The sequence below is a fragment of the Onychostoma macrolepis genome, chromosome 23 (genome assembly GCF_012432095.1).
Source record: "Onychostoma macrolepis isolate SWU-2019 chromosome 23, ASM1243209v1, whole genome shotgun sequence".
Classification (NCBI taxonomy): domain Eukaryota; kingdom Metazoa; phylum Chordata; class Actinopteri; order Cypriniformes; family Cyprinidae; genus Onychostoma; species Onychostoma macrolepis.
The window spans coordinates 24,455,220-24,479,432 of record NC_081177.1 but is presented as its reverse complement, the minus strand read 5'-3'; the positions used below and the strand labels follow the sequence as shown (position 1 = coordinate 24,479,432).

At 34.4% G+C, this 24,213-nt stretch overlaps 2 protein-coding genes across 5 annotated transcripts; both read right to left on the bottom strand.

Annotated features, from left to right (window-relative positions):
• Positions 1 to 448: 448 nt before the first annotated feature.
• lad1 (ladinin) lies at positions 449 to 13,734 on the bottom strand. Of its 3 annotated transcripts, none has more exons than XM_058763663.1 (14): positions 13,469 to 13,734; positions 12,372 to 12,497; positions 11,323 to 11,638; positions 6,925 to 7,004; positions 6,564 to 6,732; positions 5,510 to 5,596; positions 5,176 to 5,219; positions 3,846 to 3,888; positions 3,711 to 3,754; positions 3,537 to 3,603; positions 2,494 to 2,622; positions 2,295 to 2,408; positions 1,485 to 1,578; positions 449 to 1,229 (listed from the first exon to the last, which is right to left on the bottom strand). In XM_058763663.1, the coding sequence occupies exons 1-13, from the start codon at positions 13,504 to 13,506 to the stop codon at positions 1,507 to 1,509; spliced, it is 1,329 nt and encodes a 442-aa protein (XP_058619646.1). In that variant the 5' UTR covers positions 13,507 to 13,734; the 3' UTR covers positions 449 to 1,229; positions 1,485 to 1,506. The 3 variants fall into 3 exon arrangements, with proteins under 3 accessions (XP_058619646.1, XP_058619645.1, XP_058619647.1); XM_058763662.1 differs by having other exon boundaries at positions 449 to 1,193; positions 13,469 to 13,733; XM_058763664.1 differs by lacking the exon at positions 13,469 to 13,734 and having other exon boundaries at positions 449 to 1,193; positions 12,376 to 12,497.
• Positions 13,735 to 15,691: 1,957 nt separating this feature from the next.
• tnni1a (troponin I type 1a (skeletal, slow)) lies at positions 15,692 to 23,251 on the bottom strand. 2 transcript variants are annotated; one of them, XM_058763496.1, is made up of 7 exons: positions 22,836 to 23,251; positions 21,713 to 21,827; positions 21,569 to 21,610; positions 20,783 to 20,914; positions 20,360 to 20,449; positions 18,311 to 18,487; positions 15,692 to 16,368 (listed from the first exon to the last, which is right to left on the bottom strand). In XM_058763496.1, exons 3-7 carry the CDS (start codon positions 21,575 to 21,577, stop codon positions 16,264 to 16,266), a joined length of 513 nt encoding a protein of 170 aa, XP_058619479.1. In that variant the 5' UTR covers positions 21,578 to 21,610; positions 21,713 to 21,827; positions 22,836 to 23,251; the 3' UTR covers positions 15,692 to 16,263. The 2 variants fall into 2 exon arrangements, with proteins under 2 accessions (XP_058619479.1, XP_058619477.1); XM_058763494.1 differs by lacking the exons at positions 21,569 to 21,610; positions 21,713 to 21,827; positions 22,836 to 23,251 and adding an exon at positions 21,020 to 21,049.
• Positions 23,252 to 24,213: the final 962 nt, after the last annotated feature.

Sequence of the window (24,213 nt, the reverse complement as noted above, 5' to 3'; positions counted from 1 at the left end):
TATTTTCATAAAGTCATATAACTTCAAGCCTCCATCATTTAAGCATTATTATTATATAACATAAAAAAAAAATTCTAGCATATTACCAAAAATATGAGACAACATAACAACATAGTATTAATATATATATATATATATATATATATATATATATATTTTTATGAATTCATTTTAAAATATTTAATTATAATGCGAATATAATTAAAATATGTCATTACTGAAAATGTGAGAGAACGTAACCACTGATAATTACCAATAATTATAATATAATTATAATTGCTGGTAATTTTAAATGACTGTTGTTGTTATTAATACAATTTTATTTATTTGTATTATTATTTCCTATATTATTATTATTATTATTATTATTATTATTAACATATTTCCTATTCTCACAAATTCAGATCATAAGCCTGCATCATTTGAAAACATGAGACAACATAACCACTAGTAAAAACATTTTTTTTTATTAATCTACAGCATAACCCTTCTGGGCAAAAAAGATAATTACATGAAAGGTCAGTTAGCAAAAAAGGAAACGTAAGCTTGGTTCAATTAGAATGGATTGAAGTCAGTTTGCAAAGGGCTTGATAGGACACATTTCTCCATAGGTTACGTCTGAATTATGTTTCCTTATTACTACTTAAGTCTCCGGCAGGTTGAAACAACAGCAGTGAGAGCATAGGTCAGCTTCAGCGCACGATTCCAGCTCCATTACAAATGAATCATTGAGCTTATTTCCAGTAGGTTAATTGAAAAAGACATTTATGATATTACAGTTGTACCTTGGACTGCTATGAGTTATGGCTCAGGTCATAGATTATGCCTCTTTCTCCTAATAACTTACTTATCAACAGCACAAATATCAAGCTACAAGGAAGAGGAGCGTCTGGCACCGACACAAAGAAGCTGTATGTCTGTATTCCTGCAGTCAGATAAACCCTGTGATGTTCAGTTTCTGTGTAAAGACCCTGGAAGACAGTCCTGTTGCTTTCCACAATCCATTAATACACACATCCACAACCAATAACATAAGCCTTGAATTTACCCAAATAATGTAGATCAGTACTATGCCTTAAAAGTGCTGAGGAATTAGCCAATGTAAAGAAGCAGAAGGAAAAGGAGTTTAGAGACAATCCTTGGCACTGACTGTCTGAAGTAGTCAATCGAGCTTCTTTCAAAATCTTCAGAATCTGCAGAGATACATGATCAAATGAATCTCATTAAACCTGTAATGCAGAAAAAAAACCCAAAAAACCTGATACAGTGATTTGTTAGAATTTAAAATGTACCTCAATTATTTTAATTACAACAATTATTACTGTGATGTATCATAAAATTTTACTATTAAATGATACATTTTTGTTACTACATTAATGAGAATGAGCTATGCTGAACTAAATATAAAAAGTATGTTCAATGCAAAAAATAAAAATCGATTGTCCTTCTCAATTTTTATTTATAGAGACAAACAATCAGCTCACTTTGTCTTTATCCATGAGACTGTCACTTGTCGTCCTGGTCTTGTCCTCTTTCAAACAAACTTTTCTTACTGGAGATGCTCACATGTCTCAGATCCTGAGCATAAACAAATGAGTTATGAGAGGAAACATAAAGAAGGCAATGTTCCTTATTTTAAGCCTTTAACTCATTCAAGTCAAGTTTGACGAGAATCTTCCACATTACAAAGCTGAAACACCAATGTGACACAGCAAGCCATCAGTGCTACAGACTGCAAACTGAACGAGAAAGACACATGGATAAAGAAAATGAAACCAGTTTTAAGCCTTTTTTAAATGAGAAATTTAGTTGACTTCGTCCATGACAAAAAAAAAAAAATACTACATGAAATGCTGTTTTAATTGCAGCATGTTTACTGTTAAAGATAAGAATGCAATTTATAGTTCTGTACAGGATTGTTTGTTTAAAAATCTATTTTGGGGAATGGAAAAGGTTATGTGAGGATATGTGGAGGCCACGTGTCATTACATAGACTGATTACATAAATCATGGCTCAAACCTGTCATTTCATTGGTGCAAATAATTACTCCAGATTCATCACATACATGATACATATTTGTGGGATGACTAACAAGGTCAAATGAGTGAACGAAATAGGCTCAGTGCAAGGTGAAATACTGCCACCAAGCCAAAGCCTGGAGAAAAACAGTGGAAATCATGAGAAGGTTCACACCAGTGTGTACCATCTCATGATTTCCTTATGATAAAATTAAAATAGATACAAATTTTAAAAAGATAAAAGTAAGCGTATGCCTACATGATGCAGCACTTACCAAAGGACTATGAGATGATGAAGATGATGAGGATGATGATGACACAGTAAATGTTTTCTTCTGAACCCAGCGATTAATTCGATCAGAGATTCCCGAAGAAAAGCTGCGAAACTCCTGAAACAAAGTAAATGTTCTTAACAAATGATTGAATGGTCAGTTCAGATAACCCATTTTGTCCAGACACTGAAATGGTCCTCACCTGTTTGGAGAACACATGGCTTCTGTCGGATTCCTCCTGTTCTTTCTCAAACAGCTCCCTCTTCCTCGACACCTCATCCGCTAAACACACGGTCTGGTGCACCACTGGGGATTTGGATATTTCCCATTTCTAAAAATTGGAAAGAGCAACAAAATGCATTTCTCAAGCATGATTTTGTCTTCCATTCAGCAAAATCTGCCACTGTTCAGCCTAAAGAGCCTAAAACTCTTTCAACAGCTGCTCAGTGAAATGAGCTGCTTAACCTGATAAACATTTTATTCTAAATTGTATTTAAACTTGATATTACTACTTCTTTTTTGTATTGATTGCAACCATATTAGCAACATTTTGCGACCGATGCAGTTTAAAAACTTTACTGGAAATAAAATGAAATATTATGAGCAACTTTTCATGCTAGGTTAATTTTCTGCAGGTTTTATAATTGTAAATGTAACATTTTTTAAGACCTTTATAAAGAATAAACAGAATGAAATATGTTAATATGGTCTCTCAATGTAAATGTCTTTTGTTACCAAAGTTTGAAAATACAACATCCAGTAGATCTCAAGGGGGAAAAGTGTGCAGAAAAGTGCTGTTCTTCCTCTGTATTATTTGTCTTGTTTTCCAGTGAAAATATCCAAACATTATTAAATCAAGATACATTTGCTGAAGACTCAAAATGACGTAAGACATGTTTATAAGAAACTGATCAAAATGAAGAGTATCAGTGGGAACAGAAACATCTACTTAATTACAGATATTTGTTCAGCTATTTGGCAGATTTTTTTCTTGTTTTAAGCACATTTTATTTTGTTCGGTTTTTCAGAAAACAAGACTTCATATCTTCAATAAAGTAAATGTATCCTGATTTAAGAATGTTTAAATATTTGTATTGGAAAAAATATGCATTTTTTGCAGTGCATGTAAAATTTTAATAGTTTTCCAAAAAAAAAAAAAAAAAAAAATTTTTTTTAATGCATTTAAAAAAAAAATCATGGAACATGTGGAAAAGTGCCAAGTTTTTAGTCATTTCAGATTCAGACCTGTGAGGATTGAGCCAGTCGTTCCATTTTCTCCTGAATGGAGCGAGATGATAACCTCTGTCGGGAGCTTGAGAAACAGCACAGACAGCAGTTAATTCAACACACCCTCATTTTACTGCTGCTGAAACAGAAACTAATAGCTCACTGTAAATGCAGTAATACAGACTCACTCACTTTCTCTGAAATGGGGTTTGCTGCTCCTCCTCTTGTTTGGATCGCTGTGGGTCAAAACATCCAGAGTAAGCTTGAGAGTTAATATTGAGACTGGACTGAAAGGGTTTGTAGTAGATTTGTCTTCAATAGCTTTACCTTATTGGATTCAAAGGTCTTCGCTGCAATCCGCACACTTGCACTGTGGATGAGATTGGATGTTAATAGAAGGGAAGGGAATACAGATTGTTGTAACTCATCACTGTAAAAGCTAAATTACATCTATTTTGAAATAAACAGTGTCATTGATTGATAATTTCATTTTCTTTTTTTTAGAATTTTTATTAGAATTATGAGTGAATCTGATATTGTGTCCGGGGTAACATGCTACAATAAGGTTGTGTATGTTAATTAATGCAATAATTTACAAACTAACAATGAGCAATACTTCTACAACATGTATTGATATCTTTTAATGTTAATTTCTACATATACTAATACATTTTTAATAAACATTGTACATGTTTACATTAGTTAATACATTATCTGCTAACAACGAACAATAATGTATTTAACTAACATTAATAATTAATGTAAAAGATAAGACATAGAGTTACCATATTCAGAAAATAATCATATTTTCTTTAGGTCATTCATGGTACATAAAAACAAGAAACTAAAAGGGAATATTTATTGAACATGTAACTGTTTTAGTCAGAAGAACATAACCCACTGTTAAATGTGAGTTGTGAACAATTGTTGAGTGAAATTAAATTGCATGTCATTTACAATTAAATGAAAATGTGTTATAGTTTAAATTTATATTAAATGCAGTTAACTGAACTTTAAAGTGATTTTTATAAACTCACTTAAGTAGGACTTAAGTACATTTTATATGCAATTGCATAATTACGTTTTGAAATAAGGTTAAAATGGAATGGCAAATACACTGGCAATCATTTATAGTCAACTAAAATATACTTTAATGTAATTTTCTATTGCAACTTGTATGTTATGTATTTAAATATATTGCACATTTGTATTGACAAAGTTGCAATGTCAAAGATTTAAAATATGCTACCTTGTCTATTAACTAGATTTAAAATGTAATCTTGAACAAGACACTACAGTTAAAATTAGAATCAAGTACTTTACATGTGCTTTAGCATATTAGTCGACACATCAAAATAAGTGTGGGTCTTTAAAGCAAGACAACTAATTAAAACAATGATTTAAATTGTATTTAATGTAAATCTTTTAATTTGTCATTATTACAAAGTGCACTTTTTAAAAGTGTACTTAAGTGTGTTAAGAAACAGTCATGTTTTAAATACACTTAAGTGTTACGATTTGGAGTACAAGTGCACATTTAGTACAGTTAAGCGCATGTCTTTATCACAAAGTTAATACTTAAAAAAAAACCGAAGCAAAATGTCACATGCGCATTTCTTTTTTGTCTGTGTGTGTGTGTGTGTGTGTTGATCAGTACCTTCTCTGTAGCGGCATGTTTTCGTCCTCCTTCTTCTTCATCATCTGAAATGGATAATGACACTGAGGCACAAAGCAGTACTGTCTGTCTATCTGTGTGTGTGTGTTGAGTTAGTCAAATATTTAACAAATGAGTCCTGACAGAACATGGCATAAATAATAAAAGCTTTCTGTGACGTAGCACTTGAAGGTTATTGACACAAGTAAATTTGACAGTATAGGGGCTTGCTGTACTGTCCACATGAAATGCAAATGTTGACACTGTGTTATACGACATATTGACTCTCATACTTAATTAGCTCAGATGTATTTATATAGTCAAACGAGAGCTTTACCCTGAAGGACACCGTTCTGGAGCTCTGCCGTGTGAACGCAGGTTTCGCAGCTGGTTCGAAATTGTTCGGTGACCCATTTTCATGGCTCTGTGCACATATGCAAATAAAATAAGGCAGTAAGAGAAAAAACTGTAAGAGAATGCATAATGAATTACACAAGTATAATCAGTCAATAAATGATAAAGCCTGTTTTAGATCTCTAGAATTGACTCAAATTATTCTGGAGTTAAATCAGCTGCAGAATGTGGCTGTAACTCCTGTTAATAATAGAAGCCTATGTACAGAATGGGATTAAAGAGGCATTATAGGAATGACAAACATATTTAAACTGATTCAATGCATTACTTACCATTTCATTGTACATATTTCTGAGAGTTACTAGTAATTTCTGGGTGCAAATTGTTTCAAAGTCAATCCTTCCATTTTTCTCAGTGTACACTTCAAATTTCATGTTTAATTCAATGTGTTACCTGCCGTTTATTTGAAACTTTTACTCAGAAATAGCTGATCATTTCACAAATAATTACAAAGTCAGTTCTAATAATTTTTTTTTCTTTCAGTTAAACGTGTAAAAAAATGACATTTGTAAAGTTTGTGTTTTTATAAGAAAATACTATTTCAGTCTTTCTACATTAAAATTTCACATTTAATTCAATGCCGTTTTCGTAATCAATTGTGAAATTTACTAGTGAAATGTGTGTCAATGCAAATCCTACACCAACATTTTTTTTTTTTTTTTCAATGTACGTGGTCTCCTTTATCACTTTAATCATTTATATCTGTGAAAATGTGCTTTTTTGGCCACAATAAAAACAGTAAATGTCATTAGCGTCAATGTTCCTCCAGAGGGAGCCCTAACATCATTCTACATTGGTACATTGGTAATATTATGCTATTCTTTGAAGTACTATATAAATGCCTTGGTATATACATGCTATTGCCATACAAATGCTGTAGTATTATGGAATGACTGCCGTTGTACCATGGTATCACCATAGTTATTTCTGTAGGGAAACTGTGCTAAACAAGACAGCAGTGCTGTTAGCAGTCTCACCTCTGCGTCCCCATTTGGTGTGGGGCTCATTGAGCCGGAGTGGGTGGGGCTGTGTGGTGACTCCGCCCTCGGGGACTGAGGGGGCGGAGACTTGGGGCTCAGAGGAGAAACCAGTCTGCTGGTTGCTGAGGGTGATGTGGGACTCTTATCAAAGGACATGGAGAGAGAGCTGATCAAAGAGAACAACAGTAGGATATAATTTGAGCAGGGCAAAGATTGTGCTTTCATTATCACAGTGAGAAACTGTAAACAGATCAATGTCTCCAGTGAGAGAAATAATAAAAGAGCTGGGTTTACACTACTGTCAGTCCAGCATTTCACTCTTATTCAAATATTTGTAATGGGTAGAAATTGTAAATACCTCACAAACTTTCTGGATGCTTTTGGGGGGGGTTGGGAGTTGGTTGATGTTGAATCTTGGTTCGTGCCTCCATTTTCTTGCTATAAAAAGACAAAAAAAAAAAATTGCCATTGAGTATATAAATGAGCCAGGCAGTATGATGTGATGGTAGAAATGTTGCTAGTACACCATGGTATAGATATGCCAGTGTGCAGGATTTCTTTGTGATGGAAATGTGTCAAGATGAAGAACTTATTAAGTGGTGTTGTTGTTGGAAATTGTTCAGCATTTTGCCTCACTATTGGTGAATTCATCAGTTATGTGTGGACTGTTGTCTGGTGCTTGTTTTTAACTCAGCTGTTATATAATAGGAAGTTGTTTTTGCACTGTTGCCAGACTTATCATTCATTCGATATAATCTTATCTTTTGGTTTGCGTCCAGGGGCGTCATGAAGAGTTTTAAGGGGGGCATGCAAGACAGAAATTTGGGCCCCTTCTTCCAGATAATTTTTTTTCTTTTTCTTTTAACGCTTAAGAAATTGAAAGAAACAAAATAAGTATAAGAAATTTAAATAATTTATCTGTTAATATTTATATTATTTCAAGTAACATTGAAATATTTTATTTCAAGTAGCCTAACTTTGTTGTGAAAGAAAACCAAAATTAAAGGCCTATACCAGTTAAATTTTACAATTCACGATTCCAATTTCAATAACACAGCAACAACTACTAACAAATATAAAGTTCAAACATTATTAAAGACAGTCAGTGAACAGTGAACAGTCAATGAACAATGAACAGCAAATGAACAAATTACAAGCAATAGCACAAATAAATAAATAAATAGAACAAAGATATAAATTAAAGATGTTTTGCGTTTTTAGATTTGTAGGTGTTCAAGAACAGAAATTAAATAATCAAATGTAAAATAACATTGTATATTCTTCACTGTATAAATTTTAAAGCGCCTGCTTTAAAAATATGTTAGACTTTTGAAGGACTTTTGACTTTAGCCTTTTATCTAAGATAAACTTGGAAGCTTTTTTAACATTCGTTTCTTATTTATTTGGTTGCACCAAATCAATTTGTTAATAATGTTTCAGTGTTTTATATTTAAACTTTGTGTAAGTTATTTATTTTATATTAGACCTAATAGCATGTTTGTATTCTCTTTGTTAATATATTAAACATTATATGTTTAATATAGCCTAAGTGAGTTTTTCATTCAATTGACGCTGAATTGCCGCTAATTCGCACATGCATTTAAAGCTAATAAAAGCGAGGAAAATAGGGAAAACTGTAAAATTAGGGTAAACTATTAAAATTCAGTGGCCTCCATGTTTACCTCATATGGCAGCGCGCTTCATGCCGTCTTGTTGTTGTTCTTTTGCGCATGCGTGTCAGTTTAAGAATGTCATTCATTCACAATGAAATTTGGTCACATTTAATAAAAAATATTATAAACAGCCGTACAAAAAAATGTAAAGTGCTAGAAGACGTTTTATGTTTTTGAAAAGTCTCTCATGCTTACCAAGGTGGCAAAAACACAGTAAAAATGGCAACATTGTAAAATATAAATAATATTGGAAAATAATAATTTTAATATGTTAACGTGTAATTTATTCCTGAATTTCCAGCATCATTACTCCAATCTTCAGTTTACCATGACCGTTCAGAAATCATTCTAATATGCTGATTTGCTGCATCAGTGATATTTTTAAGGATTCTTTGATGAATGGAAGGTTCAAATAAACAACATTTATATGAAATTGAAATCTTAATCAACATTATATTTATTATATTACTATTATATTTATTATATTATAATAATTACATTACTATATTATGTCTTTACTGTCACTTTTGATCAATTTAATGCACCCTTCCTCAAAAAAAAACAAACCTATGAACTGTAGTGAACTTTTGTACTGTGATATAAGATTTTAGTCATGCCACCGACCTCTAATTTAAAATGTAAACATGGATAGAACAATTTCTGAGAAAATCTTTAAAAAATTGCATGTTTAAATTTAAATTCAGGCACTTCTGATTTGAGATCACTAACATCTTTGTGTGACACAGTGTAAATGGCAGATGTGGTAGATGCTGGTAACATTGCTTTGAACAAACATAAGCAGATAAATAATTCAAACTACAGATTCATAATTACAGTGAAATACTGCAGTTTCATTTAAAGGAACATTTTAATATATTGATTTTGTTCCTTTAACAGTCGTTCAGCATTGCTGTGTATTTAGGTTGCACTGGCTGAGAAGAAGTGACGGCACACTTCAGAAGTGGGTCAAATGACTTAATGTTCTCTCATGCCGAGGCCGTGTAGGTGTGTGAAAGAAAGACTGGGCCTCCCGCAGCTCTTTCTCTTAATCCTGTAGATGATTAATTACACACTCTACGGGTGGTAATGAGAGACAGCTTCACAGCATGCAGATGACCTCTGACCACTAGCCACATGATGAAACCTGTCAGATTTACACGGCGCAGAACTGACAACTTACTGACAGAGAGGAGAGGATTTTATAATTAAACCATTGCAAAACAAGTTCATCCAACAAGTTCATTTAAACTTTTCTGCGAATGACAAAAACCTTCAATACAACCTAACAGTTTCACTCTCGCTGTTCTACTATATATAGCACCTAATGGCTAATGCTACAATGTCATTTGCAACATTAATGTTCCCCTGCTGTGAGAACTGATGCATAACCCTATCAAAAAACAAGATCCCAGTTCAGGTTACAGACTTTGCAAAGAATATGCCATGCCAAAACATACAAAGGTTTATTTAAAGAAGTTACCCATAATTGCTCTTAATGGCAAAGTATTTGTTCTACCAACAAACGCCAAACCATAACAACCCCAAAAGTACAACCATAATTGATGGATTTAAAATGATTCCAGGAGAGTCTGATGTTAACATGTTGTTAAGCCTACAGTGATATGCTAATAAACATAAAAATTACAAAGCAAATGCAGATTGTGGGTGAAATAGTTTACCTTAGATTCTGAACATTATTAAATGGAATCATTTCTTTTGAATATAGAAGAGACTTTTTCTCTCCCTTAAAACAAGATCTGATCAAGTGGTGTTTTAGGAGATGTCATTAGGTGATAAGAGTGTCAATGCCATGCTAAACATCCAACTCTATGCATGTTCTTCAAAATGATTAAACATAGTTTATTGGACTGTTTTAAAGTAGATTTTAGAATTTTTATCATATATTAATTTAAAAAATCTTGTATAATTTTTAACTGCTGTATTTCTCTGTTTGCTTGGTTTTTATTTTGTTTTTATGGAACTCTTGTATTATTGCAACTCAGTTTTCGCCATGAAGATGGCCTTAGATGCTGACAGGGCAATACAAATAAATAAATAACTATTACTATTACTCAAAGTAAAAAATATATATATTGTCTCCTGATGAAGCAGTTGTTAGATTTTGGAACTGATATTGGGGGAACTAGCTCTAATGCAGGGCCAAACTTCCAATGGGGCATCAAGATGATTAAAATAAGACAAAACATGTAGTAAAATAAGTTAATATAACTAAAAATAAAAATGTGTCTTATTTTAATTCTCCTTAATTTTTTTTTTCCTTTATGGAAAACCTGAATAATGTAGCCTAATTAAAAAAAAAAAAAAAAAAAAAAAGCATATCTAGGCCTAGAAAAGTCATGTCAATAATTAAAACCTAAAACTCCATGTGAAATTTTACAATCAATATACATTTTTCAAGTTATGCCAAGATCTAAAATATCTTCTTAGGTACTGTAAAAGGTGTGAGTAAAAATAATTTAAAAAATACAAATAAATTAACAGGAAAATGCAGTTTAGTTAGCAAATGCAGTCAGTTTATTGGTTAAACACGGTGAGAAACATGCAACTTTAAACTTTTGGAATTCTGTTATTTAATTTACAGAAACTAGGAGTGTCTGGTTCTCAAATATTTTTGTGGATCAATGTTTCCCAATCTTGTTCCTGGAGGCACCCCAGCAGTACACAGTTTGGATGTCTCTCTTATCTGACCCATCCATTTCATGCATTGGAGTCTCTAACAATAAGATGATAAGTTGATTCAAGTGTGTTTTTATTAGGACGAGTCTGTAAATGTGTAGTGTAGGGGTGCTTCCAGGAACAGGGTTGGGAAACGTTGTGGACACTAGGGGAAACTGAAGTCAAAAAGGTTGAGAACAACTTCTCTAGTATTCATTGTTTAGCTGGCCACAGCTATCGGCTGATGGCAATATAACGGTCTGTTGCCTTCCTGAAGCTCACCCATGATTCCTTAAAATTCTGTTTAAGTTGTCAGCTCTGTTGGTTTTGGACCACCTCTGAATCTCCTAAAAGCATCACATCACTGTAGAAGAACTACTGTACATTGAGAACCCATGTCTTCCTACCTTCTCGTGTGTCTCTGAGTCTTTGGAGTTGGTGGGAGGTTCTGCTGACACGAAGGTCTCCACGCAGCGCTGAATGTTCTTGAAGACTTCCTCGTCCTGCTGTTCCCCCAGCAGCTCCACATGGGGCTCCGCACCCGGGCCGGCCTCTTTGATGCCTCCATCATCTTCCTCCTTATTCTTCCTCAGGGTTTCAACGTGCCTCATCCTCCTCCGTTCATCACGGACTCGCAACATGTCCACAAAGTCCATCTGCAGCTGGGCCAGACCGCCACCGGCATCGCCACTGGGGTCGCCAGCATCAGCAGGCCCACTAACACTGGAAACATTATAGTAGTGTGTTTAGCATGTTGTCATGTCATGTTAGTGTTTGAAGATTCATTTTCATGCATTCTTACTGGGTTTAAGACTTTGAGTGGTTAAAACCTTGTGATAAAATAAGTAAACGTGCAATATATGTGCAAACTGAATAAAATGATTTGGAGGGGATGCAGACTTTTTTTTTTTTGTCAACTAAATTGACGATCTTTTTTTTCCACTGATTTTATCCTTCTTTTTTTTTTACCCCAAGTATTCTTGTTTTTCTTGTGGGGGTCAGAATTCAATCGTCTTTGTATTTTGATGGATTCATCACTCATTTATGCCACTTGGAGACATTCTGGTACATCACATGAAACTCTTCTTGTAAATTTGTTTCTCAGAAAAAATTATATATTCTATATCTTTTCTTGATAGCCATGGGCAGTGTCCAAATATGGTATTAAGAGACCGAATTACAACATTACATGTAGATCATATTCATATTCACTTTTATGATACCATAAACCTTTATCTAAAGCTCTCTGAAGCGCTCATCCTTATGTTCTGTAAGGTCAATTGCTTCACGCAAATGCTTAACACAAAATTTGCATTACATTTGATATATATCGCTGAGTCCTAAAGCCAATTACAGCTCTTAAGCAATCTGAAGAGGGAAGGAAAGCATAAATACACCATTAGTGTTGTCTGAAGTTGCGTTTTCTCTGTAATTTTGTCTTTTTTTGTTCTCGCACCTACTGGTTTGTGGTTTGGTCTCTTCAGTGGGACTTTCATCCGTGTCTGCTGTATACTCCCTTGTCTTCCTCCTCTTCTCTCTCTCCACCTCTTCCTCATCCTCCACAGTCCACTGTCGAGCCAGCCTGAAGATCAAACACATCACATGTTTAAAATGCATACAACATATATGGTTTTCAGCATTCCAGTTTTCTGTGAACACTGATGCTGGTTGATAGATAGAAAGGTAGATTGTCTTGTTCTGTTGCATTCCCAAAATATAGTTTCGCCCATATTGCCTGAAAGATGAGAACTTTTGGCTACAACCACTTTTGATTTCTGTGAAACATAAAAAAAAAAAAAAAGCATTGAATTTCAACTTTTTCTTGGACTGATTTAAATCTATTCACATGGAGGCAAAAGGAAAGAAATGGCAGGGATGTTTTGAGCTACTCACTACTGAAACCTATCCTGTCAGTCTTTTTGAAAGTATAAGAAGATGCATTACGATCAAAGGTCTCGATGATATATCCCAGAGGTGGACTATTGTATTTCAGTTTGAAAACAGTGTTTCATTGTGCAATAACTGGTTTTTCAAGCTCTGTTTTGGTTAAAGGATACTCACTGCCTTGAGTCTGATAGCTGACATTACTTTCCATATGAGTGCATTACACTAGCTGTCAAAATAATCACAACCCGCACCACAAACTCAAACTGCATGTCCAGTCCAGACTCATTTACTTTCAGTTTTTATTTCAGTCATAAAGTTGTCTTCCAAAAATGCACACGATGACCATACATACATTGGAAGTGTTGCCCTGGGTGCTATATTTCTGAAACTCAAGTGCCCTCTTTTTTTGTTTTGCTTAATTGAAAGTCTGAAGGTTTGATATTTTTCATTTACAAAATTTAGAGGGAAGAAATAAAAAAGTAGAAACCCTAAAACACCATTTCTTTCCAGTTATAGTTCTGATATTTGTAAGTTAACATGTCCATGGCACACGCAACTGTAACATCGGTATAAACACTGACACCTGCGCTTCTGCAACCTGTCAGAAAACGCAAAACCATTAACCAAACCAATATAAACGCTAAATGTACATTTATATCTACTTACGTTGACAAAGCAGACCAGTTTTTCCGGCTAATAGACATGATTTTTGTGTTGTTGTGTTGAACTCGGTTGGAGAGAGGTCTGTGGAGGTATTTGCAGTGTCGCGCTCTTCCCTGTGTCTGTGTGCCACCTTTACCCCGCACCTTCACGAGAGCCGCGTCACATGACCACCACCCTCACCTCCCGCCGCGCGCGCATCATACCTGTTCACTATTAACACACCATCGCGTTAAAGCCCCTGAGCAGCTCTACAGCGTGTGGGGACGAAGAAGGAACACTACATCTCAAAACTTACAATATCAAAGTTAAAAATGGGAGAGTTTGGTGGATTGGGGATGCAAAATATGTAAACAAAATATAGCTATATAGTTACTTGAGAAATAAACCTCAAAACATTAGTTATATGAAATGTCAAAAATCTGGAAGCTAAAATAAATGGCCAAAAAAGTATATCTTTAAAAAAATAATTCAAATATTAGGCTACTAGAAACTCAAAACATATTGTTTTAGCTGTATGAAATGTCTAAAAGCTAGAAGCAATAAAATAAATAGCCGAAAGTATATATACTGTAATCATAATAACTCAAATATATTGCATTTTTGTATTCTATTCTATTCAATTCTATTCACCTTGTATATTGTAGGATGTTTTAAATAAACAAAATATTTTTACAGATAACATCCCATATACTTACTTGTTTTAGTTATATGAAATGTCAGAAATCTAGAAGCAATAAAATAAATGGCCAAAATATCTATCGTAACTAAAATATATTGAATTTTTCTGTTCTATTCTATTCATTATCTGTCTTGCATATTTTAGGATATTTTAAAATACATTAAAAAACATAATATTTTTAAACATAACATATGTGGCCCTGGACGATAAAACCAAGCTGAATAAATAAGCTTTCCATTGATGTATGGTTTGTTAGGATCAGACAATATTTGGCCGAGATACAACTATTTGAAAATCTGTAATCTGAGGGTGGAAAAAAATCAAAATATTGAGAAAATCGCCTATAGTTTTTATATATTTACAGTAGGAAATTTACAATATATCTATGGAACATGATCTTTACTTAATATTCTAATAATTTTGACCCATACAATGTAATTTTGGTTATTGCTACAAATATACCCCAGCGACTTGAGACTGGTTTTGTGGTCCAGGGTCACATACTTATCAATGTAAAAAACTTTTGTAATGTCAGAAAGCTAAAAGCCGAATATATCATTAAAATAACTATTATATTATATCTTAATATTTTGTTATGTAGAATTATAAATTTGTCATTCCAAGTCATTATTATTTTAGTTATTTTAATCAATCTACTTTATCTACTTTAATAGATAAAGCAGAATTTATCTACTATAAACAATTCTATCATTTACAGACATTGATATCTTTGTTGTTTGTAATAGGAGCATTTTTTTCATGCTGTGTCAACTCGGTTTTGAATCTAGTTTTGTCACATTATTTTGGGTAGCAGTGGAGATAGGGTGAAATGTGCTTGTGTTCAAAACATGTTACATTTTGAAACATTGTCTTACGTGAGTTCCATCAGACATAAATTCAATACACTAGAATACAACATTTTAAATGAAGTCAAGCATACAGGACATCACTTAATGTTATTATTCACAGTGGTATTTGCTCTAAAGTTCAGAATTCATTGAAGCTCAAAGGCTGGAGGTGTTTGCTTTATTCCCTGTGCCACACCTATAAGAGACAGCTAGACCTGCTGTACTTTGACCAGAGCTATATGAAAGACATAGTAGAATATCCAGTATACCAAAGGGTTTGGCCTTAAAGGAAATAATAGGCAACTCCACTGGAATGACAAATCTGGTGGCATGTTTCCGCTATATTGTTTCATTTACAATTGCCTCTATATTCACTCATGCAAGTAGAGAAAAAAAACATTCCAAGTGAAGAATGTCACAATGCACTTCGACTGTTAAACGTTAAATAAGTACAGCATGCATAAGTGGCCTGAACACCCCACCCAATGCCAACACAGGGAAGACAGAGATATCCATTATGCAAATAAGGGTTGGAGTCCACTGTCTTTAGATGACAGCCTCCATAGTTAACGCTTCACTTCCTGAATGAGCTCCTTATCTCATCATCTATGCACGATCTTATTCATTGGCGATTTAAACATTTGCATCAAATTAGACTAAACAAAGAAACACAGCACATCTGTTTAAATTCTTCAGGCACTTTACTGTTATATAGCATGCAAAAAGACATTATCACACTATCCCGGCTGTGTTATTATACACTTTTTTGCAAGTACAATTACATACAATTTGGATGAGCTTTTTGTGCTTTTTATTTTATATGGTTAACTTCAGCAATGCAAGTCAGAATTATGAGCTTTCGTAAACAATAATTCACAGAAAACAATGTCAAACTGAGCATGGGAACCTTTTGGAAAGATTAAACATATATAATGAGTATTGTACATCAACGAATATTTCTCATTGTTTATTCTCATAATACATTGGTACGCCCTTCCATTGACTCTTCCTAATAACTGAATATTGACACAATAAAAGATAAACTAGGCTAGTAATTATTTACTTATTGTCAGCCACATGAAAGTTGCGTAATGATTTGCACCAATGCTGAGCAGTTGCAATGAATTACAGTTGTCATATCAACAACATCTGAAATAACAGTATATATGGTATTTAATGGTATATTTAGTATGTAACTCTAAACCTAAGCCTTTTTTGTTGCCAAACAATACATTGCATAATATTGAGTGTTAACTTTACTAGACAAGGTTTTACTGGGTGGGGCCTTTTGCTGCATCAAACATCTTCTTTCTTCCCTCCATACCAGACATGGCCTCCACGTTCTTCCTCCAGTCGCTGTCCTCAACTGGTCTCTTCTGCAGAAAGAAGTGATGACAGAAGTGTTACTACTAACTAGCTGTGATTAAACATGATTATATGATCAGCAAACTATAGAAATTTCATTGAATATCACTATACTGAATTTGGGTTTAGCCTTTTGGGTGATTCCACTTGAGTGAAAGATTTGAAAGGAAAATAGGTTCTTTTTAAAGACATGAGGTTCACTATTTCCCCACCATTGACAGAATTTTCCATCATTTACGAGATGGTAGGAGGCGCTATTGCACATCTTCTGAAAGAGTACTGAATGTCTGGATCAAAACACAGCGAAGAAAAATAGAAACAAGCAATCGCATTTGTAGGCAGATCTCTATGTAAAATAACGCGATCATCAAACATTAAACAGCTGTGTAAGCTTTGGAGGTGTTGATGGAAGCGATCTACTCCATCTATATTTTGATCATCTTTCTGAATCCCATCCAGACGTAGTCTTTGAACAAAAAGCTGAGAAAATTGCGTTTTTGTCAAAAATTTTGTTTTTTAATGAAACATACCCACATTCAAGTATTGATAAAAAAAAAAAAAATGCATGAAGCTAGAATAAAACATAAAAACGTAGATTAAAAATGTTCAGATATTCTGAGGGGCCATGAAAGTTTTGTGAAAATTATCAAAAATGCTGGTAGATGTTGTAAAAACACTGTATAGTTCTAAAAAGCATTTTTCTGTATTGAAGGTCATTCAAAAGAAGCCATGTATTCTGATGAAATGTATTAAAAGGTTTTAATAATCATAATAATATTCAAAATTAATAATTTACTTTTCGTTCCTGAAGTTGGCACATTTTCAGACATAAACAATTCAGTGGATTGAGTTACAATAAAGCAAAAGTAACGACAGATCTTACGTATTGTGATGGCAATTCAAGTGTAATGAATTACGGAAAAATAAAAAATGTAGGGCGGGGACTTGGTTCTATGGACCGTTGTTGATTGGATGTTGTTGAGATATGGGAGTGGCACTCAACGCAAGTGAACGCAAGTTTTGATTTTGATTTAATGCCAAATTTAACTGGAGACTCGTCTAACTGAATCATTGAATCAGTAAGTTGTTTGTTGACTCAATTTGCAAACCGATTCAACACGTTCATTGAAAAGAATCAGCTCATTCCCAAATCGGACAGGATATGTTCTTTTATGAATATTGGATTAAAAGGTTCAGTATTATGCTTCGGAATGTAGACAAGTAAAGTTCAAGTCAAAGGACAGATTCTTGAAAAAATGTTCAAATACTGGCCACTAATTGATGGCATGTGACTGATTGAATTGAAAGTAACATAGAACATCCATTTTATGTTCTGGTTTCACTACACTATTCAGGGTTTTTTTTTTTCTCTGTTGTGTTGCGTTTCATCTCTGATCAAATAAATACAATTAGAAAAGGCTATTTCCATTGAATTCAGCTACAAATCCACACAAAAGCTTCTCTAGTACTGTACTTCTGTTGTCCGCTCTCGTGTCTGTCATACAACACCCAACCTGTATTATATTCAAGACAAACACTGAAAAGAATGAACATTGTCACCGTTTGGTCTCTAAAATTGCCTTTTACTCCTCCGCTTCATATCCCATGAGCCTCTGCCTTTCAAACAGCTGCTGCTACTGATGTCATCCTTCTCTCTGAGCTCTGTTAATCTCTGAATAGTCAGAGTACATTGTTTCTTTTCGTTGCCTATTGTTTGATCCACAAGTTGTCCAAGTGCCAGTCCAGATAGAAGGTTAGTAATGTTAGTAATGTTTTCACTGGCATAACCTTGAGGGATTAACAGTTTTCTCCCATTATCTTACACTGAACATTCCATAATGTTTCTACTTGTGTAGTTTTGTTTTTTTAAGGTTTAATTTGTATCGATATACCCATCTGACATGGCTTGAATGGCTTGGTCATATAACTTTACGTGTTCACATGACGTCATACCTTCTCAGTATCCTCTTTCTTCACAGATTTTAGGTTGGCTCGTAGGTCCATTGAGACTTTGTGCTTTGAGCCAAGGAGAGATCGGAGGATGGCGTCTGCTGAAACCCTCACCCTTCTCAGGGTGGGCCGCTTGAACTTCCCCCTCAGGTCCAGAACCTTAATGTTCAGGTCTTTGACCTAGAGGATGAACCGTTGTTTGTTTAATTACTTATTAAACATTTATAAGCATAAAGACACATTAAGGCTTTGTTCCAAAAGCTAGTGAGCTCACTACATAGATAGCATTCTCCTGCTACCTCGGAAAAATATACTTGTGAAAGGTTAATCCAAAAGGTAGGCAGCATCATACCTTCCAGGTTCAAAGGTAGCATTGCATTCCTGCTTCTGAATTGGCCTACTTACCTATTATAACGTAGGCGAAAAACAATACGTGAAATAAAGAGTATTTCCGAGATCATATTCATTAAATAGTAGACTGATACCTGAAGCGGTGCAACTGACGCCGTAAGTAGCGACAGTAGCTGCTTCCATCTGCCTATTTTTATGTGCATTTTGGGATATCGCATTAAAAAAAATGCTGAATGGAGACGCCAAGATATGAATAGATTCTAAAAAAATGCACACAAAAAAACATATGTGCTCAACTGAGTTGGATAGATGTTTTATCCAATAATAAAACGTGCATAAATTACGATGGAAAATAAATTGCATTTTTCTTACTGATATTTGGCGTCAGTTTATCAGAAATTGACGATTTGTTCTCTTCATCGCACTGGATGGAAACGGTGATTTATGTGCAAATGTTTAATGCAATATTCCTGTCACGAATCAGGTCTGTGAACTTCCATTCACTCACCACCAGAGGTCACTCACTCACCACAGTTACTGTTGCACGTCACCTCCGGACTACAGTTTCCTATCATTCATTGCACTGAGGACACAGCTGATTCCCATTTGCACACCGTACTTAAGCCATGGACTTTCTCTCCCTCACTGCCGAGTATTGTATGCATTTATCGCTGCCCTAGCTTTAGCTACTCTACAGAGCCCCTGTTAGTTTCCCTAGTCTAGTCTAGTCTTGCCTTGCCTTGCCTGTTTCGGATTGTGTTGCCCCCTGCCTGGACTATTGCTTTCGTTTTGGATTTACCTCTCTTGTCTAGCCCCTTTGGATACTGTTCTCTGTCTACCGACCCAGGCCCGTTTTGGATGACTCTTTGCCTTGCCTATTATATACCTGTTTGCCACTGTTTGACCCTTGCCTGTATTTCGACCACGTTTATTAATAAAAGCATTGCACTTGGATCCGCTCGTCTCTCGTCTCATCGGCTTCATTACAATTCCAATTTTGTGCATGAGTTAATTTTGCAACTTTGGATGGAAAAATAGCTAGTGACAACATGATGAATGTAGTACATCCGGATTAAATTCATACTACACACATTCATACTAGCACTGTAGTTCTCAGTATGCAATTTCGGACACAGCTCATGAATTAGTTTTGGAGAAGGCAATCCTATAATGCACCGCGATGAATAAATCGATTCAAAACAGCAAGAGAAATGTCAATTATGAGCAAAATTCTTTCAAAAGTGAACATTATATCTAAAGATATTTCACAATAATTAAAATTTAGCCTACTGTTTTAGTCAATGTTTTGTGTACTTTGATGTACTTTTTAAGCTGAAGTTTTGCTTTTGTTGTTAGCTTAGCAACATGCTAATTCCAAAATGTATTGTAATTAATTGAGAGTTTATTCCCATGAATGACACCGTTTGTATGACACACAGTTGTCGTCTGTTTACATTGTTCCTAATTAGGTTCCATTTCATTATGTTCCATCAGGCAGTTGCGTATGTAGGGAGTCGACAGCGAGACAGCTCACATAGTTTTGGAACAAAAGGTGGAAAACTGCTTCCACCTTTTCAGGAAATCGCAGTTACTCAGAACTGCACACTAATATTAGAATCCTACAAATAGAGCAGATGAAGACAGCAAGTTGTGGCATTGTCCAACTGGTTATTAAACTATGGCTTATGTGGATTTTCATACCTCACGCTTATTCAGTGAGACTTTGGCTTCAATATCATAGCGCTCCTCATCCACCACATCAATCTTAGCATGAAGCTCTTGACATAGTTCCTAAAAGAGACAGAAATGTTAATCAGGAATCCTTTTTGATATGAATGCGTATTATATTACACAGAGTGCCGACTAATAACATTAAAGCTCAACCAAAAGGTCTTTTGTTATAAGAAACCAAATATCATATGGCAATTTTCCTAGTTATCATTTTACTCAAACATAATGCCCATGGTTGGCTATTTACACTGCAGTTAATCAAATTAAGACAGACAGGCACTGGGCAAGGCATTTGCATCAGCCTTATGAAAGCTAATATGCAAATAAATAGGCGGAGTGGCGCAAGCAGCAGTGATTGTAACATTAGGTGGACTTCATCTGAAGAACACTTACCTGAAGCTCAGCGAATGACATCCCCTGCGTCTGCAGAAGAGGAACTTTCTCCATCAGATACCTCTGCTTCTCCTCCTCTTTATCCAACACCTCCTGATCCAGCTCATCCTTGGCTTTGGCCACCATCAAACTCTGAAAACACACAACTGTATGTCAATGGGACTGTTCCAATATCCACACTTTTTGGTCTTTGCTTTTGACCAAATGTTCAAGTGGGCATGGAGAACTTTTAAATACCTGATGGACACACATATAGTGTTATAAAAATGCAAGTTTTTACAGAGCTTCATTTACATATTTTGGTTTTCTACACTTTACACTTCAAAATGAACTTATTATTGTCGGTTTAGTATCCCTAAGTAACAGAAGACACAGTGTATTAATTGTGCTGCTTCTAATTAACTGATAAAAAGCAGTTGCAAGCATCTTCTACCTAATTATATGTAATAGCCTAATTAATTTGATGAATGATGGGATACGCTTAGCCTCAAATACCACTCTGAAGAGGATTCAGTGTTCTTTAAGGGACTATTCTATTCAAGTGTAGATATTGGGACAGGCCCAACATTGTTTTAGACACATTTCTGCCATCTAGTGGTGTGTTATTGAATTAAAAAAATACTATTGTTTGTACTGTTCTTATGAATTAGTGTTTTGAACAAACCTCTTACCTCTAAGTAAGTATTCAAATTTGTATCATAACTCTTAAATCTCAAATAGTGCAGCTTGTTAAGTGGGGCGAATTATACAATGTAAATGCTGAATTTGTATGTGCTTCAAACCAACCTTCAGCATAAGCTTTCTTGAGGCTGAGATCTTGGATTTCCTCTGGGACAGAGATGTGAAAGTTATGACACAGTACAGGTAGTACAGATGATCAAATAATCAAAGTTTTAGTTATTTTATTAGAGGAAATAATGCATAACGTACCTCTTGCCTGAAAATACAGCATAAAATGTGTGTTAGTATATACTGACAACTTGTTACGAGATATTATTGTTGGGCTTAGAGAGCCACACTTACCCTTGTTCAGGCATCTTGGCAACTAAAAGAGATCAAAATCATTTTATTAAATGTTTTCTAGATGAATTTGACACATGAAATCAAATTTAACTCAGTACTCCCACTGAATTCCCACTGAATTAATTTATGAATACATCACGGCCACATCCTGTCCTCCTCTGACCCACTCACATTTTCTGCATATCTCAGTTAGTGACCGACCGAAACGCCCCTCAAACAAAGAGTGATCTTTCTACTTTCTCAACTGGATTAACACAAAGGGCTTGAATTTGGACTCACCCGGTTCCACAAATAGAAAGTTATCTAAAGAGGTAAAGCATTTGATGAAGGGGGAATTTTGGAAAAAAAAAAAATAAAAATAAATATGCTTGAGGTTGCAAGAAAATTGTCAATTACTCACAAAGATCAACACAGAAGTAAAAAAAAAAAAAAAAAATTACAATAATGTAATATTTAATATAGTATGGTATAATATAATAATATATAACATAGTCCATCAATTCTCCAAACCGATTGTCTTATGTAGGATAAATGATTATATTATATTATATTATATTATATTATATTATATTATATTATATTATATTATATTATATTATATTATATTATATTATATTATATTATATTATATTATTAAACATTTCATCTGCAGAAAATATTCACAATAAACTGTAGTCCTCCTCTTGATGAGTTACACCAACTTAATTGATAAAACTATTATGTTAAATTATATTTCTCTAATGCATCATAATAACCCATAATTGCCTGACCATTATGAAAAACTTTATTAATTATAAAAATTATGAGAACTTCAGGATGAAGAACACTGATAAAATATCTAAGTCTAGAATATAGAATAATGTAGAATAAATGTAGAATAAAATATCTAAATGTAGAAATGTATCCAAAAAAAAAAAAGAAAGTACATCAAAATTAACGGAAAACCATTTACGTATAGTTTACCATGAAATATACTATGTTTAAATGTATATTGTGATCAGCAGATTTCCCATCAGTAGAAGCATCTTACCTTACAGTGTGTTTGTACTGTGTTGTCCTCAAACTGATAATTGATAACAGAATAGAGATGTGCTCCCTTATTTAACCCAGAGTGTCTCTGTATCTCTAATCTGTCAGTGGAGGATATTATTAGAGCACAAATCTTTCACTCTCTCTCTCTCCTTGTCTGTCCGTGTCTCACACATTAGGTTCATCTCGTGGCTCCACGGTTCTATCTGTCTGTCTGGTGTGCCAGTGGAGCATCACTGGTCTGGTTTATCTGCTCAGAGCCAATTTGTCTGCTATGTTGTGAAATGTCAATATACAGTGGCTCCAAAAAGTATTTGGACACTTAAGCTGTTCTTAATGATGGAATGTCATTGTATTAGATATAAAATATCAAACCAAATGTTGCTAAAGCTTTTCTCAGGACTAACACCACTTTTCTAAAGCATTTTACTTGGCAGAGACCACAGGTGTAGATCATTACGTTAACTATCAACATGATCCAGTAACATCTGGCAACCGGAAAAAATGTCAGAATTAAAGGAAGAGTTCACACTAAATATGAAAAACTGTTGAAAATGTACTCACAGGACATTCAAGATGGTAGTTTGTTTCTTCGTAGGAACAGATTTGGAGAAATTTATCATTACATAATTTGATCATCAATGGATCCATTGCAGTGAATGGGTGCCATCAGAATGAGAGTCCAAACAGCTGATAAAAACATATCCACAATTAATCCACACCACTCTGATCCATCCTGTGAAGTGAAAAGCTGTGTGTTTGTAAGAAACAATCCATCATTAAGACAAATTTAACTTTAAACTGTCGCTTCTGGCCAAAATATGAATCCATAATCTGCTTCCTCCATCTCCTGTTTTTCTCTCACATCAAAATCCAGCCATATATTTGTTTATAACTGTTTTGGACTGTTTTCACTTGTAAGCGGAGCTTGATCTGTGCATATTTCAATGGATTCAGATCAGACGATTTTTTTACTGGAGAAAGCAGATTGAGGATTTATGTTTTAAATGGAAGAAACAGTTTGAAGCTAAAATTGTCTATAATGATGGATTTGTTTCTTACACATGAAGGACTAAAAATGACATAAGGAAAAATAAATACAAACACACAGCTTTTCACTTCATGAGATGTTTAACTGATGGACTGGAGTGGTGTGGATTACTTGTGGATTATTGTGATGTTTTTATCAGCTGTTTGGACTCTCATTCTGACGGCACCCATTCACTGCAGAGGACCCATTGGTGAGCAAGTGATGTAATGCTACAGTTCTCCAAATCTGTTCCTACGAAAAAACAAAATAGAATCTTGAATGGCCTGAGGGTGAGTATTTTCAGCAATTTTTCATATTTTGTGTGGACTATTCCTTTAATGCTGGCATT